This window comes from Benincasa hispida, chromosome 5, assembly GCF_027475165.1.
Source record: "Benincasa hispida cultivar pf3 chromosome 5, pf3_genome.v1.1, whole genome shotgun sequence".
Taxonomy (NCBI): Eukaryota; Viridiplantae; Streptophyta; class Magnoliopsida; order Cucurbitales; family Cucurbitaceae; genus Benincasa; species Benincasa hispida.
The window spans coordinates 40,702,337-40,718,997 of NC_143482.1; the positions used below are offsets into that span (position 1 = coordinate 40,702,337).

General features: G+C 36.3%; 1 protein-coding gene across 3 annotated transcripts in view; it reads left to right on the forward strand.

The window, feature by feature from the left end:
• TOR (target of rapamycin) overlaps nucleotides 1-15,231 on the forward strand; it is a 62,683-nt gene extending 47,452 nt beyond the window's left edge. For all 3 annotated transcript variants that reach the window (XM_039021615.2, XM_039021618.2, XM_039021616.2), the window contains 20 exons: nucleotides 2,697-2,837; nucleotides 2,941-3,066; nucleotides 3,170-3,335; nucleotides 3,413-3,627; nucleotides 4,226-4,432; nucleotides 9,252-9,365; nucleotides 9,450-9,653; nucleotides 9,953-10,033; nucleotides 10,713-10,787; nucleotides 10,884-10,950; nucleotides 11,043-11,203; nucleotides 11,326-11,499; nucleotides 11,620-11,748; nucleotides 11,830-11,913; nucleotides 12,754-12,815; nucleotides 12,899-12,971; nucleotides 13,053-13,187; nucleotides 14,336-14,509; nucleotides 14,578-14,843; nucleotides 15,072-15,231. In XM_039021615.2, coding sequence (XP_038877543.1) covers nucleotides 2,697-2,837; nucleotides 2,941-3,066; nucleotides 3,170-3,335; nucleotides 3,413-3,627; nucleotides 4,226-4,432; nucleotides 9,252-9,365; nucleotides 9,450-9,653; nucleotides 9,953-10,033; nucleotides 10,713-10,787; nucleotides 10,884-10,950; nucleotides 11,043-11,203; nucleotides 11,326-11,499; nucleotides 11,620-11,748; nucleotides 11,830-11,913; nucleotides 12,754-12,815; nucleotides 12,899-12,971; nucleotides 13,053-13,187; nucleotides 14,336-14,509; nucleotides 14,578-14,843; nucleotides 15,072-15,090 — 2,673 coding nt within the window. In that variant the 3' untranslated portion in view covers nucleotides 15,091-15,231. The remainder of the gene's footprint in view (nucleotides 1-2,696; nucleotides 2,838-2,940; nucleotides 3,067-3,169; nucleotides 3,336-3,412; nucleotides 3,628-4,225; nucleotides 4,433-9,251; nucleotides 9,366-9,449; nucleotides 9,654-9,952; nucleotides 10,034-10,712; nucleotides 10,788-10,883; nucleotides 10,951-11,042; nucleotides 11,204-11,325; nucleotides 11,500-11,619; nucleotides 11,749-11,829; nucleotides 11,914-12,753; nucleotides 12,816-12,898; nucleotides 12,972-13,052; nucleotides 13,188-14,335; nucleotides 14,510-14,577; nucleotides 14,844-15,071) is intronic.
• The last annotated feature ends 1,430 nt before the right edge of the window (nucleotides 15,232-16,661 follow it).

Consider the following 16,661-nt stretch of genomic DNA (forward strand, 5'->3'; position numbering starts at 1 on the left):
CTCCACTTGTGGGTTGAAGAAATCAAGTTACTCACAATCCTCTGTTTCATACTCGATAAAACAGAGCAAGGAAATTGCACTGTGCAACACGAAGTCAAATAACTTTGTTTTAGCTGGAAAAACAGAATATGACCTCTTCTTGGATTCAAAAGAATCATGATGTTTTCAAAGAAGATTTTAGTAATTTATGGATTGTCTCAAGGCGGTTTGTGTTCAATGAATGGAAGGAAATTGCTAAAGCACTCGATCTTTACTTCAATACTAAATTAATTATCAATCCCTTGTTTGCGAACAAGGCTTTGATTAAATTCATTGAAGGCAAGATGGAGGAGTTGATCGAATGTCCTGGCAAATGGCAAGAACGTGTCCCTTTTCATTTGTTGTTCAAAAAGTGGAATAGGTCCATGTCCATTCATTGCAGGCCCTTATTCATGAAAGGTTTTGTGGGATGGTTGTCGATAAAAAACCTCCCTTTAGATTATTGGAGCAGAAACACGTTTGAAGTCACTGGAGCTTATTTTGGTGGTCTTGAGAGTAGTGCAATTGAAACACTGAATCTTCTGAATTGTTCTGAAGCAAAAATTTGAGTTAAAGGAAAATTTGTGTGGTTTCATGCCAGCAACTATTGAACATAAACCTTAACAACGAGCTAACATTTTTTTAAAATTTTTTTTGGCGATATTGAGTTGATGGAGGCTCCTTTATCAGTTCAGGGTGATCCTTTTGTTAAGATTTTAATAATCCCATTGATTCAGTTCGACTGAATCATGTCTTACAAGATGAACATATTGACATAAATTTGTTAAATCCAGAATGGAAATTCCTCGATCTATCTCAGAACTTGTTGAATATTTCAAGGAATCCATTTGCGGCTCTAGCTAAGTATGATTCTCAGATGATGCATCAAGATTGGGACATGAAGCAAGCTTCACCAGAAGTTAAGATCTCCTTTCCTGAAGCCGTTTTCTCGCGGGACCCGAAGAATTCATTAAGGCAACCTGGTGTGATTGCAAATGAGGTAACTGAAGAGTCTAATTTATTGAGGGAGAACAAAGCTACCGAGCCCATTGACTTACTTAGTCGGAACGTATTAGCTACTGATAAAGCTGTTAATATTGTGTCCCTTGACAATCCCATGAAGATAAAGAATTTGTCTGGTGTGAACTTAGTTCAAGAATCTAAAGAGACTCACTTATTACAGAAAGAGAAGGAAGTCAGCCAAGAGATCAATGAGACCATTTAATTGTCTAATGATACTATTGAAATTGCTTCTCCAAAGGACAAACAACGGCCCACTATCCCCACTTCTTTCAACGTTTCAAATGACATGAATTTGCCTTTTCCAAAGGATGTCTTGCCTCAGCAAATATGTTCATTTAATGATGCTCTCCCTGCTAAAACTCAAGCACATAGTAAAAGGATTTCCAGCAAAAACAAGTCTTCAAGTCTTCTAAAGCCGTTTCCTAAATATCACAAGTTTTTGAGACTTCTTAAACCATATCCCAAGCATTTCTCAAGAAAAAGGAGATCCAACCTTAAATCATCTGTTTCAGAGACTAACCCGGACTATTTAGAAGCCTATTTTGTGCGTGCTCAACAGCCAAAACACGCCAAGAAGTCGGTTTCTATCTTAGCTTCAGCCTAGAAATTTAATTACTCTACTTTTAATCCTAATTCAGAGGTTCAATTTCCAAGAGGTACCCTTTGCACTCCTTTGACTTTGCACCAGAAAAGGAGTTCTGATTATGCCAGTGATTCTCCATTTAGTATAAGCAGTGAGGATACAGTTTGCTTTGAGGATAAATTTGACCAAGAAACACCAGCGCATTACGATAACTTGGGAGAAGATTTGAACGCTTTGTTTCACGAGGAAGAGAATTGAATTTAAAAGTGGCGGGTACTTCATGTCTTTCTCCTTTGCATCATTCTGAAATTCCACCACATCTGAAGTCCATAGTTGAAGAATGTGGATTAGTTTTTGGATGACCATGCACTTTTGAATCTATTTGTTTGAAGACAGTTTATTTTGGGAAAGTAGCTGAACAAGATGTTGTTGTGGAAGTTGATACTTTGGGGATGCTAATTAGTTGGAGCATTTTTACTCTGATCCTCCACAGAGGATAATTGTTAATTGTTCTATTTTGGTTGTTGACACTATTGCTGTTTCAGACCACAAGGGAAGCGTTGTTATCCTATCTTGTTCTGATCGTTCAGTAGATAAGGCAATTTGGATTGCTTCTCGGATCAGATCTCCTATAGTTAATTTAGTTTTGAGTTTTTTTCTGTAATTATTCGTTCTGTTTTGTCTAGGGTTTATGTTGGAGCTGTTTGCTTGTTACTCTTTTGTGTGGCTGAGTTTACCTTGTTTTTTATCTTTAGGCCCTTTTGCTCTTTGTATAATTCTCTTGTACTTTGAGCATTAGTCTCATTTCATTTTATTAATGAAGAGTCTCGTTTCCATTTAAAAAAAAAATTAGTCTAGGGCCTATGAGTGAACTATTAAGTATTAGTAAGGAATATTATTGTGTAGGTTTGAACGTTGATTATTTTCTCCCTTAATATTAAGTTGCACTAGCTCCAAATGGCAAAAGCTTAAGTGAAAAGTTTAATCTTCTCTTGATATTCTCTCAATTTTTTATTTTCAAAATATTGATTTTAGATGTTACCTTCCTTACTATTACTATCAATTTTGGTAGGTCTGGCAAGCAGTATTGGCTGTTAGAGCCCTTGTGCTACCTCCAACAGAAGATATTGACACATGGCTAAAGTTTGCTTCTCTTTGTCGGAAAAGTGGGAGAGTTAGCCAGGCAAGATCTACTCTTGTTAAGCTCTTACAGGTCAGTGTTTCATATTTATTGTATATGTGTAAGAACTTTTAGGTTGCTGCTGCTCCTAGTTTTACAATTATCTTCTAACAATATTACTCATGATTTTGCACAGTACGATCCTGAAACTTCAGAAAATGGATGGTATTCAGGGCCACCTCAAGTAATGTTGGCATACTTGAAATACCAATGGTCACTTGGGGAGGATATTAAACGCAAGGAAGCATTTGCTAGGTTACAAGTAAGGTTTTCTCCTCCAGTAAAGCTACTTCTCACTGTGTTCCGTATGATTTACTTCAATATTTATCTGCCTACATGGTTGAATTGCGACTTGTCTCCTTTAGGTTTTGTCTAGGGAGCTTTCATCTTCACCTATTATTCAACCTGTCAAGCCCAGTAGCTTGTCAAGTGGTAGAAGTTCAACTGTGCCACTGCTTGCTCGTGTATGCCTTGAACTTGGAACCTGGCAATGGGCCCTGTCTCCTGGATTAGATGATGATTCTATACAAGGTATTATTACCTTCATTAATTTAACCTTTGGTTTTATATCTATTGCTGAGTTTTGTTGCGGGTGATTTTTGTTGTAGAAATTCTGACTGCATTCCGGAATGCCACCCAGTGTGCAAATACTTGGGCCAAGGCATGGCACATGTGGGCGCTGTTTAATACTGCTGTGATGTCTCATTATACAATGAGAGGTTTCCCTGATGTTGCAGCACAGTTTGTTGTTGCTGCAGTAACAGGATATTTTCACTCTATAGCATGTGCTGCGAATTCTAAAGGTGTAGATGACAGTTTACAGGTATACAGAGTTCCATCTGCAGATTTTAAATGAATTTCAAATTTCTAGGCCTTCCCATGAGATCTCATTCAGATGCTGCTGTTGTCATGTTTAGGAACTAGAAAGTTTTCTATTGGACCTTTAATCAATTTTTTATTTAAAAAAATAAAAAAAAAAAAGAATAGAAAAGAATACTTCTCTGATGAATAATGTCTTTTAGATTTATTTTTGATATGTAGATAAGATAACTCGGTTAGTCAACTGTATCTGGTTTCATTCCGTTTTCAAATCATTGGCCTAAGAATTATCTGAATGTCAATTGGTAAGAGCTGTCTGATTCTTCAATTGACATTATAGTATTGGCCCATTCTGTTGAGAAAAAAAATATGCAGGCGTGCACATTTTAGCTTAAGTTGACGTTGAAGTATAAATATCGGTTGAATTATTTAAATATCTTGAATCACAAAGTTCTTTATTCAAGCTTTATTTTATCATATACTTTGTTCAAAGGAACTATCTATCCTTCTTGCCTTTCACATTTTCTTGATCAAGCTCTTTTTACTGGTTTATTTGATTCTTTTCTCCAACTCACAATACTCTGTCTCTCTATCTACTTCAGGATATCCTCCGTCTTCTCACTTTATGGTTCAACCATGGAGCCACTGCAGATGTCCAAATGGCACTACAAAAAGGATTTGCTCATGTAAATATCAACACATGGCTGGTAGTCTTACCTCAGATAATTGCAAGGATACATTCAAATAACCATGCAGTAAGAGAACTCATACAGTCACTATTGGTTCGAATTGGGCAAAGCCATCCTCAGGTTTGTTTCCTATATTATCCTTTTGCATTATTTTTAGGATGGGGTATGTACATTGAGTTTTCTTTTGCCGCCCATCAGATTTTCCTTCTCTTGACATAAGTTTGAATTAATGAAGGTTCAAGCTGTGTTCGACATTGGAATTTACATCTTTTATTTATTTCAGTTGATAATAATAGTTAATTGAGTAGGCATCCTGAATAACTCGTTCATTTAGATTTTAGGGACTATACAAGGGTGAAAAAAGAGAATGAGTGCAAGATAAGGCGCCCTACTAGATGAGTCTATTAGGCCCTCGAGTATACAACAATATAGGAGGGGCAAGCCGAGTCATTATTGAGGGAGAGAGTTAGTTATGCTTTTTTGGGGGGTGGGGATCAGCCAACAAACCAAATCTTCCCTCTGCCAGTTCTCATAATAGAGGGTTATCTTTCTAGCCCCACCAAAGAAACAAAATTCACCACTCACCCCCTTGATATGACCATCTTTGGTGACCAGCCGGATGAAATTCACCATTTGCCAATACATACTCTTCCCCCCCTTTCCCCACCAGACTTAAGCCCCAATCTGGACCCCATCTGATTTTCCTATTGACCAAGACACACACACCCCAATTAATGCCCTCCACCCAATTAACCAACTGCAGCCATCATCTCATCAGTCTTCATGAATTGGCATCTCTATTGTCCTTCCATGGTTTGTGTTATGGCTGTTCCAACTATCCCTCCTACTTCCAAAACCAAAAAAAGCATAAATACTACTAGCAAAAAACCCAAGCTTCAACGAGAATTACAAGGCCTTTTCTCCTCGATCCATTATGATAAATCTGCATCCTTGGCTATTAGGGAGGGCACGTCCGACAACCAATGAAATTCCTCATTTGGAATGTCCGAGGTCTTAATTTTTGGAGGAAGCTTTGTTTGGTTAAGAAGCTTATTTAGTAGCATAACCCTGGTATTGTTCTCCTACAAGAAACAAAGCTGTCATCAGTTGATTCCTTTTTGATTAAATCTATTTGGAGCTCTTCCTACATTGGTTGGACTGCCTTAGATTCCATTGATACATCATTGGTATTCTTATTCTTTGGAGTGTGCCTGATTTCTCTATCCTCGAGGTTATCCAGAGCCACTTTTCTGTTTCAATTCATGTATCATTGAAAAATGGATTCTCTTTATGGCTTACAGCAATCTATGGCCCATTAGGTAATGCTTTTAGAGCTGGTTTTTTGCAAGAGCTCAATTATTTAGCTGGACTGGGAGATGAAAATTGGGTTATTGGTGGTGACTTCAACGTCACTAGATGGTCTTGGGTGAAATCATATGACAGAACAATATCCTCTAGTTTGCGTGCTTTCAATCAATGGATATCTGTCTATCAATTACGGAATATTCAGTTGACGAATGGTTGCTTTACTTGGTCTAGCACTGATCCTATATAATATTTGTCTCTTGATTGATTTTTACTTACAGATAATTTTCTTCGTAAATTTGGATTAGTTACTCTCAAGCGCTTGGATCGAATCACATTTGTCTACTTCCCATTGGTCTCATCTTCAGGAAATATTGATTGGGGTCCTTGCCCCATTAGATTTGAGAATTCATGGCTCATGGCTTCAGATTCCTTCTTTCCCTCCCTTGGTGGAGGATTGGCGGAATCACCACCCTATTACTGATTGGCCTAGCCATGGTTTTATGTTGAAGCTACAGGGTTTGAAAACAATTATTCGTGAATGGAATAACTCTCGGTGCAGCGAGGTTACAAAGCTTCCTTCACTTGTGTCACAGTTAAAAGCTTTAGATGATCTGAAAGATAAAGACACCTTAATAGATGTTGCTTACTTGGGGAACAGATCGAAAACTTGCCTGTTCAAGATCACATCCATTGACAGCAGTGTTATAAGCTTAAATGGCTTCTTGAAGGTGATGAAAACACCCAGTTTGTCTGTAGAATTGTTGCTGTCCGCAGTCGTAAATCCTCCATTACTGAAATTCTATCTATGGATGCACTAGTATTTTGACTTCTTATGATATTGAGACTAAATTCTTGACGTTTTATTCATCTCTTCCCAAAAATTGGTGGTCAGCGCTTTCTTCCAACTAATCTTGATTGGAATCCTATTTCTTCCTCTCAAGCCATGGATTTGGAATGCCTCATTACTAAAGATGAGGTTTTTTCTGCTGTCTCCTCCCTTGGCACTAGTAAATCCCCTGGCCCTGATGGTTTTACAGTCGAGTTTTCAAGTTTTCTGGACTACTCTTAAACTTGATATGATGTTCCTTATTAATGATTTTTACACATCTGGGGTCATTAATGTTAAGATGAATGAGACTTATATCTGCTTGATTCCTAAGAAAGTTAACTCTAAATTTGTTTCTGATTATCATTTGATTAGTCTCATTCCATGTGCTTACAAGATTAGTTTAATCGAGTCATCTGAAGAATGTTCTTTCTTTCACCCTTGCTATCAATCAGCTTGCTTTTGTGGCTAACAGATCGATTCTTGATGCTTCCTTGATGGCTAATGAACTCATTGATAATTGGACTTTTAGTAAAAAACTAGGAGTTGTCTTAAAATTGACCTTAAGAAGGCCTTTCATACGGTTGATTGGGACTTTCTTGACTCCATTCTCCAGATTAAAGGTTTTGGTTGTCATTGGCGCACTTGGATCAGAGGTTGCATCACTAGTGTGAATTATTCCATCATTATTAATGGTCGCTCTCATGGCAAGATTATTCCCTCACGCAGCATTAGACAGGGAGACCCTCCCTCTCCCTTATTTATTTTAGTTGTTGATTGTTTGAGTCGTCTTCTTGATCTTAACTCCACGTTGGGTCTTACTGATGCTCATCTATTGGTCAATCGACTTTTTCTTTGAACCATTTATAGTTTGCTGATGGCACTTTGTTGTTCTCTACTGCTGAAACTTTTGTTGTTCTTGCCAACGCTTATCCGAGACTTTTTCGTCTTGTACAGTAGCTTGAGGTTACTGTTGCTAATGCTTCGATTCCTTCTACATCTGCATGGAACTTGAACTTACGTCGTAATCTTACTGAGTTGGAGATTGCTGAATGGGCTTCATTATCCCTTTATCTGGTCTCTATCCGTTTGCGTTCCTCTCCTGATACTTGGTTGTGGCCGGTTGATCCTTCCATGGGTTTTATTATTAAATCTTTTATGGATGACTTGGTTGGTGACATGAATCCTGATTTGACTGGTTTTTATTCAGTGATTTGGAAAGATGGATATCCCAAAATAATTAAAATCTTTCTTTGGGAACTCAGTTGGATGTCATTAATATTACTGACTGTTTGCAGCACCGTATACCTTAAGATAGCATGAATCTTATTTGTCCAAACGTCTTCACTATAATTTTTTTCTAGATGTTTCATTTATCATTGAGAATGAAAAAACAAAATGAATTCGTCTGCAGTAAGGTCCGCTTAACAATGGATCATATGTTTTTGGTAAATAATATTTTTTAGTTTTATCATTACATAATTGAATCATTTTTTCCAGTACGTCCCGAGCTAAAGTAAGGGAATGTCTCTTTCTCCCTCTTGGTGTCATATGTGTGGCAAGCATGATGAATCATTGGGCCGTCTATTTTTCCATTGTTCTTTTGCTACCAGCTTCTGGGATCTTATTTTGCCTGCATTGGTTGGTCTTTTACTTGTCCTAATAATATCTATGATGTTTTGGCTTCATTATTTGTGGGTCATCCTTTTGGTGGTACTAAGAAGACGATTTGGTTGGCCTTCTTTTGTGCATTCTTTTGGTGCTTATGGGTGAATGCAACAAAGGACTATTTATTGATACTTTTTCTTCTAGTTTTCGGTTCTTGGAGCTTGTTCTATCCACGACTTTTTCTTGGTGTAAACTAAAGCACCCTTTCACTCATTTCAGTTTATCCTTTTTATTCAGTAATTTGGCAAGTCTCTGTTGTTATTTGCTTGGGGTTTCCCCCTTTTACATATCAATGAATTGTGTCTTATACCAAAAAGAAGTAATGGCACGGCATAACTTGCCTCTAGAGTTTCAAACCCAAAAAAAAAAAAAAAAAATGCATAGTGAGACCTAGAGTGGTACGGATTTTCTTGTGAGAAAAGCCATTGTCAGGAGGAGAGCTTACCAGCCCTCTTGAATGGGCTGGGAAGAGTTTGTAATTGCCTTACGGCTTTCCTTTCCGTTTTTCATATTAATATCAAGGAAAGTAGAACCTTACAGAATTCCAGATGGAATTGCTAAAAATTCTTAATCCAAGAGGCATTGGAACTTACCAGGCTCAAAATTCCTACAAAACGAAAATCAATGCACATACTGGAGCAACCATCATGGGTTCATGATGGTAAATAAGAGAACATTCCCTTGATAAAGGGCTAAAGAGGTCATGGGGTTCAATCCATGGTGATCACCTACCTAGGATTTAATATTATGAGTTTTCTTGACACCTAAATGTTGTAGGGTTAGGCGGGTTGTCTTTAGAAAAAAAATTAAAAAAAAGCACATACTGAGTAGCAACATCAAATTTTGTTGGTGTTATTTCATTGGCCATCGTTCCAATGAATGTTGATATAGAACTACTCTTGTTGCTTGTGTTTGAAGAGGTGCCTAGTCTTAAGCTTACTGGATCTAAGTGTTCCTTGATTTAGTTAAATTGTAACGTGTCATTTCTTTGTCATAATCCTCTGGTTGGTAAAAATTATAAAAAAACAAAAATAATAATAAAAAACAAGGTTGATTAAAAATTTTCTATGGAAAGGTGTTGAGGGGGATGACTTTTTTTTTAAGTTGGCAGTTACATGATTTTGTTTATTTTAACAGGCACTCATGTACCCTCTCCTTGTAGCATGTAAATCAATTAGCAATTTGCGCCGAGCTGCAGCTCAAGAAGTTGTTGACAAAGTTCGACAACATAGTGGTGTTCTTGTTGATCAGGTTCTTTCAGTGTAAAATAGATTTTACAATTTTGTACTTTTGGCCCTTGTTTAACCAGTAATCTATACATATTCTTACCTGTAGGCTCAACTTGTATCTAAAGAATTGATTCGAGTTGCCATACTTTGGCATGAAACATGGCATGAGGCTCTAGAGGAAGCTAGTCGTTTGTACTTTGGTGAACATAACATTGAGGGGATGCTCAAGGTTCTGGAGCCCTTGCATGAAATGCTTGAAGATGGGGCTATGAAGAATAACACAACTATAAAGGAAAGGGCATTCATTGAGGTTGTATCATTAATTTTCTTCTCTCTACTATAATGTTACAAAACTTATCAATTCAATTTTTGGTTGTGATGTCGCTTTTTTTTTTTTTTCCCCAGTTAACTGCTTAAAACTTTTCGCATGACCTAAACCTTTTAGTTTAAAAGATATTGGTACCTTTTACCGATTAAATAGTTTATTTCATGTGTTCTAAATAACTTTCTCTGTCTAATAGTGTAAGTTTTTTCTAACGATTTCTTATCATTGATAAGATTTTAGATTTTCATATTTCTTGTAGTCAAATTATAACTATTTTTTCTCAGGCATATCGCCGCGAGTTGCTCGAGGCCTATGAATGTTGCATGAAATATAAGAAAACGGGGAAAGATGCTGAACTTACTCAGGTCTGTTATCTGTTTCCCATTCTTTCTCCATTAAAAATATTTATGTAAGAAAACGGGCTTTGTGCATTTGTGTACATTCACAAGCTTTTTGTTTGTGATAGTTTAGTGGTTTTTTTAGTTTCTGTTAGAGATGTTCATGAGACATCGACAAGGAAGGCTTTCCTGTATACGCCCCCAACCCCTATGTCAATCCCCATCCCTGCAAAATTCCCCATTTGAGTATCTGCGTGTGTTTTTTTTAAATCAATTGTTAAATTTATTCTCAACGAAATAAAATCTTCGATATTTTTTGCATTAAATGGGTCACTTCCAAAACAATTTTTGTTTAAATATAATGTCATAAAATTTCTTACTAAAAACAATAATATTAAATGTGTAAAGATAATTATAAAATCTTCAGTGTCCATAATTAAAGTTTAAATACTACAATAACATATTCTAGTCTTCAACGTAATATAATATATATTTTGATATAATATAATGTAATTAATTAATTAATTGGGGGTGGGGATGGGAAATATAATCCCTGTTCCCATTTACCCAACAGGAAAAAAATTCTCCCAAATCCTTGTCTAATTGGGGATGGTCTCCACAGGTTAATGAATATCTGTAGTTTATATCTACGTGCATGGCTTTGCTTTTGCATCTGACTTAACAGCAATAATAATTATGTGGTCAGGCTTGGGATCTGTATTACCACGTATTTAGACGAATAGACAAGCAACTTCAGAGCCTAACAACCCTGGATCTTCAGGTTAGTTTACCTTTTTGAAACGAAGTTCTTTAAATTTATATCTTATCATGCAACTATGTAAGTGGTATTGATCTTGTCATTACAAATGTATTGTAGTCTGTTTCACCAGAGTTACTTGAATGTCGTAATCTGGAGCTTGCCGTTCCTGGTACTTATCGTGCAGGTACATTAGCATATGGTTTTTTAGCATGTGTTTTTCCAAGGAATATGGACATAGCACAAGTGTTTCTTACACATCTAATTTCTATGTTCTAGAGTCACCGGTCGTGACAATTGCATCATTTGCAACACAGCTTGTTGTGATAACATCAAAACAGCGGCCCCGAAAGTTGACAATTCATGGGAGTGATGGTGAGGATTATGCATTCTTACTGAAGGGGCATGAAGACTTACGGCAAGATGAACGTGTCATGCAGGTATTGTGCTCTAAAAAGTTAGCACGATTGCTAGTTTCCAAGACTTCAGCTTTTACTTTTTGCATTGAAAGTTCACTTATTTTAGTTACCCCGTACTAATCTGACATTCTGGCTTTGTCCAGCTGTTTGGTTTGGTTAATACATTGCTGGACAATTCAAGAAAAACTGCTGAAAAGGATCTTTCCATTCAACGGTATGATGTTATTCCACTATCCCCAAATAGTGGATTGATTGGTTGGGTCCCACATTGTGACACCCTGCATCATCTTATTCGTGAGTATAGAGATGCCAGGAAGGTCAGTTAACATTTAATGGAAGCATCCCTAAAATTTGGAATTCATTTGATTTTAGCATGAGGCTGTGGGGTTTATTTTTATTCATTACTTGGGAGTATTGATATCGCTTCGTGGTTCCAGATTACGTTGAACCAAGAGCACAAATACATGCTTAGTTTTGCCCCCGATTACGATCACTTACCGCTCATAGCTAAAGTGGAAGTGTTTGAGTATGCGCTATTCAATACCGAAGGAAATGACCTTGCAAGGGTACTTCATATAATGTTACTGTTAAACTTTGCTTGAATTTTATTTGAAGATACGATCTCAGGGTATATTATCCTCTTGTAGGTTCTATGGTTGAAAAGTCGCACGTCTGAGGTATGGTTAGAGAGGAGGACCAATTATACCCGAAGTTTGGCAGTCATGAGTATGGTATGTTAATTGGTACTTGTTTATCTATCTGTGGTTAAAATATAATTTGGTTCTCGGTGTTTTGGTTTTTGTTTCATTTTGGTTCTTGTACTTCTAAATGTCCAATTTTAGTCTATACTTTCTACTTTATGCAGGTAGTTTATTATTGATTTTTTCAAAAGAAAAAAAAATAGTCACTATTAGCATTCCTTTTATAAATTTTGAAAAAAATATTCACATTGTCTTTTATTGCATGGAAAATTATTATTATTCAACCATTCAATAAAAATTAACTTTGAGAACTAGATTTAAGATTTATTAAGAGTATATGGACTGATTTTAATATTTATTGAAAGTGTAGAGACTAAAATTGGACAATTGAAAGTATAGGGTCTAAAGTAGAATGGATCCCGAAGAACAAAGACGGAAATGATATTTCATTCTTTTGTTTATTCGTTTCTTATGGTCCTTTCACACCCAAATGAGTTCTTGCCATTCAGTACTCCTTGTCAAGGCTAGTTGATATTTACTTGCTTCCACCAACAATAACTTTTGTTCTGTGCTTTTGGGGAAAAGTTGATACTTACGTCCCTTTTGTATCTTCCCTAGTGATGACTCCCTTTTGTTATAATTCTCGTACGAGAAAAAAATATACTAATAAAATAAGAGGAACATAAAATAAATAAATATGAAATTACACTTAGAACTATTATACGAACAAAGTGGTGGCACTGATTCAATTTCTAGTTACATCTGACTTGCTTACTTAACCTTTGGCTTGCTTGCTATGGCCGTTTGTCTTTATTTCTTGCTTTTCTTTTTTAATTTGTTCTTTAATCTCATGGTTATTAATTTTTTCAGGTTGGTTATCTTCTTGGTTTGGGTGATCGACACCCAAGTAACCTTATGCTTCATCGTTATACGTAAGTTTTTATATTACAAGTATGCATACCGATTTCTTGCTTAAACATATCCTCATTTTCCTTGGCTTTTGAGGCTCTTACAGTGGTAAGATTTTGCATATTGATTTTGGAGATTGCTTTGAAGCTTCAATGAACAGAGAGAAGTTTCCCGAGAAGGTTTTTCCGAACTTTTAGTTTCTTATGTTTAGTTTTTATTTCCACGATTTTCTGTTTTTAATCTCTTGTTTCTTGATTAAGGTGCCCTTCCGACTGACTAGAATGCTTGTCAAAGCTATGGAGGTTAGTGGTATTGAGGGAAACTTCCGTTCCACCTGTGAAAATGTGATGCAGGTTCTTCGATCGAACAAGGATAGTGTTATGGCTATGATGGAGGTACAGTCTTGAAAACTTGACTATTATTATTATGCGTACTTTGTAAATAATGAGGCATAGTTATGAAAACAGACTACTGCATGCTTCTCTGTATGATATCCATCCCTGTTGCATTTTTTATGCGCCCCATCTCCAAATCCCACCCAAAAAACAAAGGAATGAACTTTGGCCACACCTTTTGCTAGATTATTTTGGAGACTTTTACCAAGAATATCCTCTGATTGTAAGATGAAGGACCAGAAGGGAAGTCTTGGAGATGCTTACTGTTCATTCCCAAAAGCTTATCAACTGTTTAAAGTCTGCTAACATTGATTGCCAAAACCGCTCACAGATCTTATTCCACAAACCCCCAAGGGCTGGAAGCTTTTAGGCCTAACCCAACCTCCCTTGTCCAGACTATAAGTATGAGAACTGATTAGAAAAATAAACTGTCTTTTACTATTGTACTCCCACTCACTTGATGATTTAACTTCATTGTGAGTTTTACTATAGTGAACCTGGTGATGAAATAGTTTTTTATTTGTTCAGTTTTCTTTTCGGATCATGGTGTATAGCTGGATGTGGGTGCATTTATGACTGAATGAAGTTATATCAACGGTTGTGTTCAGCACTTGCTTTAGTTAGGTTTGAGTATTTTGATATGTTGAGCTTGGACGCGTTTTTTTTGCTTTTTTTTTTTCTTTTCTTTTCTTCTCTCTCTCTCTCTCTTTTTTTTTTTTTTGGGTGATCGGGGGCATTTTGCTGATGTGATTCCTCCAAACCCTTTTTTCTCCGGCCCAAATGAAGTCACTCATCTTTTCTCCACGATCTTGGACTTCAGTACTGATTTGGAAGGGAACGTATAGTAAATTAAAACGCTAAGAGAGGACTAATTCAATCAGTATTGGTCTTCCTCCCTAACTAATACAGAACATGCAAAAACTAGGAATTATAAGACTACAAGTCTACAAGTATATAACTAATTATGCTGCATCAAAGTTTCTTTCCTTCAAATTCTTGAATGAAATAGTTCTGTGTGAAATTTTCTCCATCAAAACTTTCATTGATGGAGCACACATACTTTGATTTACTGTTCTCTCTCCCACTCTCTGTTTCAATACATGATGATAGAAGTAGAGGTATTGGCCCTTGACGTATATTGTTCTCAGGCTTTTGTTCACGACCCTCTCATAAATTGGCGTCTTTTCAACTTCAATGAAGTCCCACAAATGTCGATGTTTGCAAGCACTCATGCCCCTACTGTCGTGAATGCTGAAGATTCTGCTCAAAGTCGTGAACTTCTTCAACCTCAAAGAGGTGCTCGTGAAAGAGAACTTCTTCAGGTAAAAAGTTGAGACATCAACATTCTTAAGTTTTCTTAGGATGATTCCTGATCCTTCACATTCTGTAGGCTGTTAATCAACTTGGTGATGCCAACGAGGTCTTGAATGAGCGTGCTGTTGTTGTGATGGCTCGAATGAGTAATAAACTGACCGGACGGGATTTCCCCACTTGTTCTTCTATGTCAACTGCTTCGGTTCAGCATGCAGTAGACCATAGCACGTTAATATCTGGGGATTCCCGTGAAGTTGATCATGGTCTCTCTGTTAAGCTTCAAGTTGAGAAGTTGATCGGTCAAGCTATGTCACACGAAAACCTATGTCAAAATTACGTCGGGTAAAGTTCATTCCTTTTCCTGCCTCCCTTCATCCTTTTATTTGGAAAACCAACTGTTATGACAATAATGATTGCCTGGGGTACAAATTTACTATCTTGTACATCTTTTACTATAATGCCATCGCCGTGTACAACTGGTGGGCGGTGGCGTATGTATTTGTTGTAAATCGTATTCTAGTCATTGTTATCTAGTACTTTGACATCTAACTGCAACTGTTCTTCGCGCAGGTGGTGCCCGTTTTGGTAGTCCAGAAGCGACCCCCCAATTGTATATCAGTTTCTGTATATATCATTTCTCTATGTAAATTATGTAAACATACTCTTGCAAATCATGTACAATACCTTACGTAAAATATATAATCTTAATAATTATGGCTTTGATCGTTAACTTGAGGATCTTAAAATACAGGGTTACTTATTGATGTTTTTGGAGCATGAGAAACATTACATCCAAATCTTTTTAGGGAAATTGTCCGTTTGGACCCAAAAATATTTTTTCCGTTCAAAAGTAACTTCATTTCTTTTTAATATTTTTTCCAACTTTTCAGACTTGAAATCTTGAAATGGAGAAATCTACCTTGTCTCTCAACAAATGGTTATTGCCTTGAATATGAAATCACCAAACTTATCGAACTTACCGAACGTACCTAACATATCTTAAATTAGAAACTTCAATTTTCAATTTTACATTTTGTTTTCAATATAAAAATGTTTTACACGAGAGTCTCAACTTTAGAGGAATAATCCGAACAATTACTTTTCTCTTATAGAGTTCCAAAAGAGTTGGGTATGTCGAAAAATAATCTTTTTTTTTTTTTTTAGAAAGTCAGACAAAATAGATAAAAAAAAAATACTTTTTAAAGAAAGCTTTCAGTAACTAATGAAAATCTTACTTCTCTCACTTATTTACATCATAAAGGAGATTTTTTACGTTTTAATAGAAAATGTTGATAGAATTGAAAAATGAAAAGTATTGGAACATTGTTGAACATGGAAAAGTTGTTGCCGTTTTGTGGTTTGTTTTGTAAAGTTCAAAGTAGATGTCTCATGAAATTGTTTTTTTCGTAAAGATTTCCAATTTTATGTAAAAGTTTAGTTGGTTCAACTTTACGAAACAACTCATTTATTCACTTTTGTGAAGTTGAACCAATCAATCTGTCTCGTAAAGTTGATCAAGTCAACTTTCTCATAAAGTTATCTAAGGCAACTTTCTTGTAAAGTGGGTTAAGGCAACTTTCTCATAAAGTTGACCAAGTTAACTCTCTTGTAAAGTTGACTTGGTCAACTTAAGTCAACTTTCTTCTAAGATTTTTTTTTAAATATTTATTTATACATTTTCTTTCGGCAAGTAAGTTTTATCTTCATTTACAATGTAAACTCCGAACCCTATTTTCCCTACCTAAGTATGATAGCCATGTGATTATAATGCTAAGTGATAGATGAAAGTATGGCATAATGTAGGAAAACAAGGAAGAATGTGAAGAAGGAAACTTGAGTTATGTTAGGCCTCGGGTGAAGTGTGTGTGGTTAGAGGAGTAGAAATTTTGGGTGAGTATGGAAGCTTGAAGGAATCCTTGGCGTGAAAGAAGGCTTAGGTGATGAGTTTGGTGTTAGAAAATTTAGGCAGGCCAAAATTGTCTTAAGTGTTTTTCGTGTGACATGCTTTAGGTGATGAGTTGGGCGTTAGCAATGGTGATGGTGCGGCTAGGCGTGACAAGCTGAAGTAAAGCGTTAATGAGGGAGTTAAGGTTGAATTAGTGCCTTAAGCACCGTTTAACCTAACAACTAGCTTAATCTTGTGTCTTAAAACCCATTAGG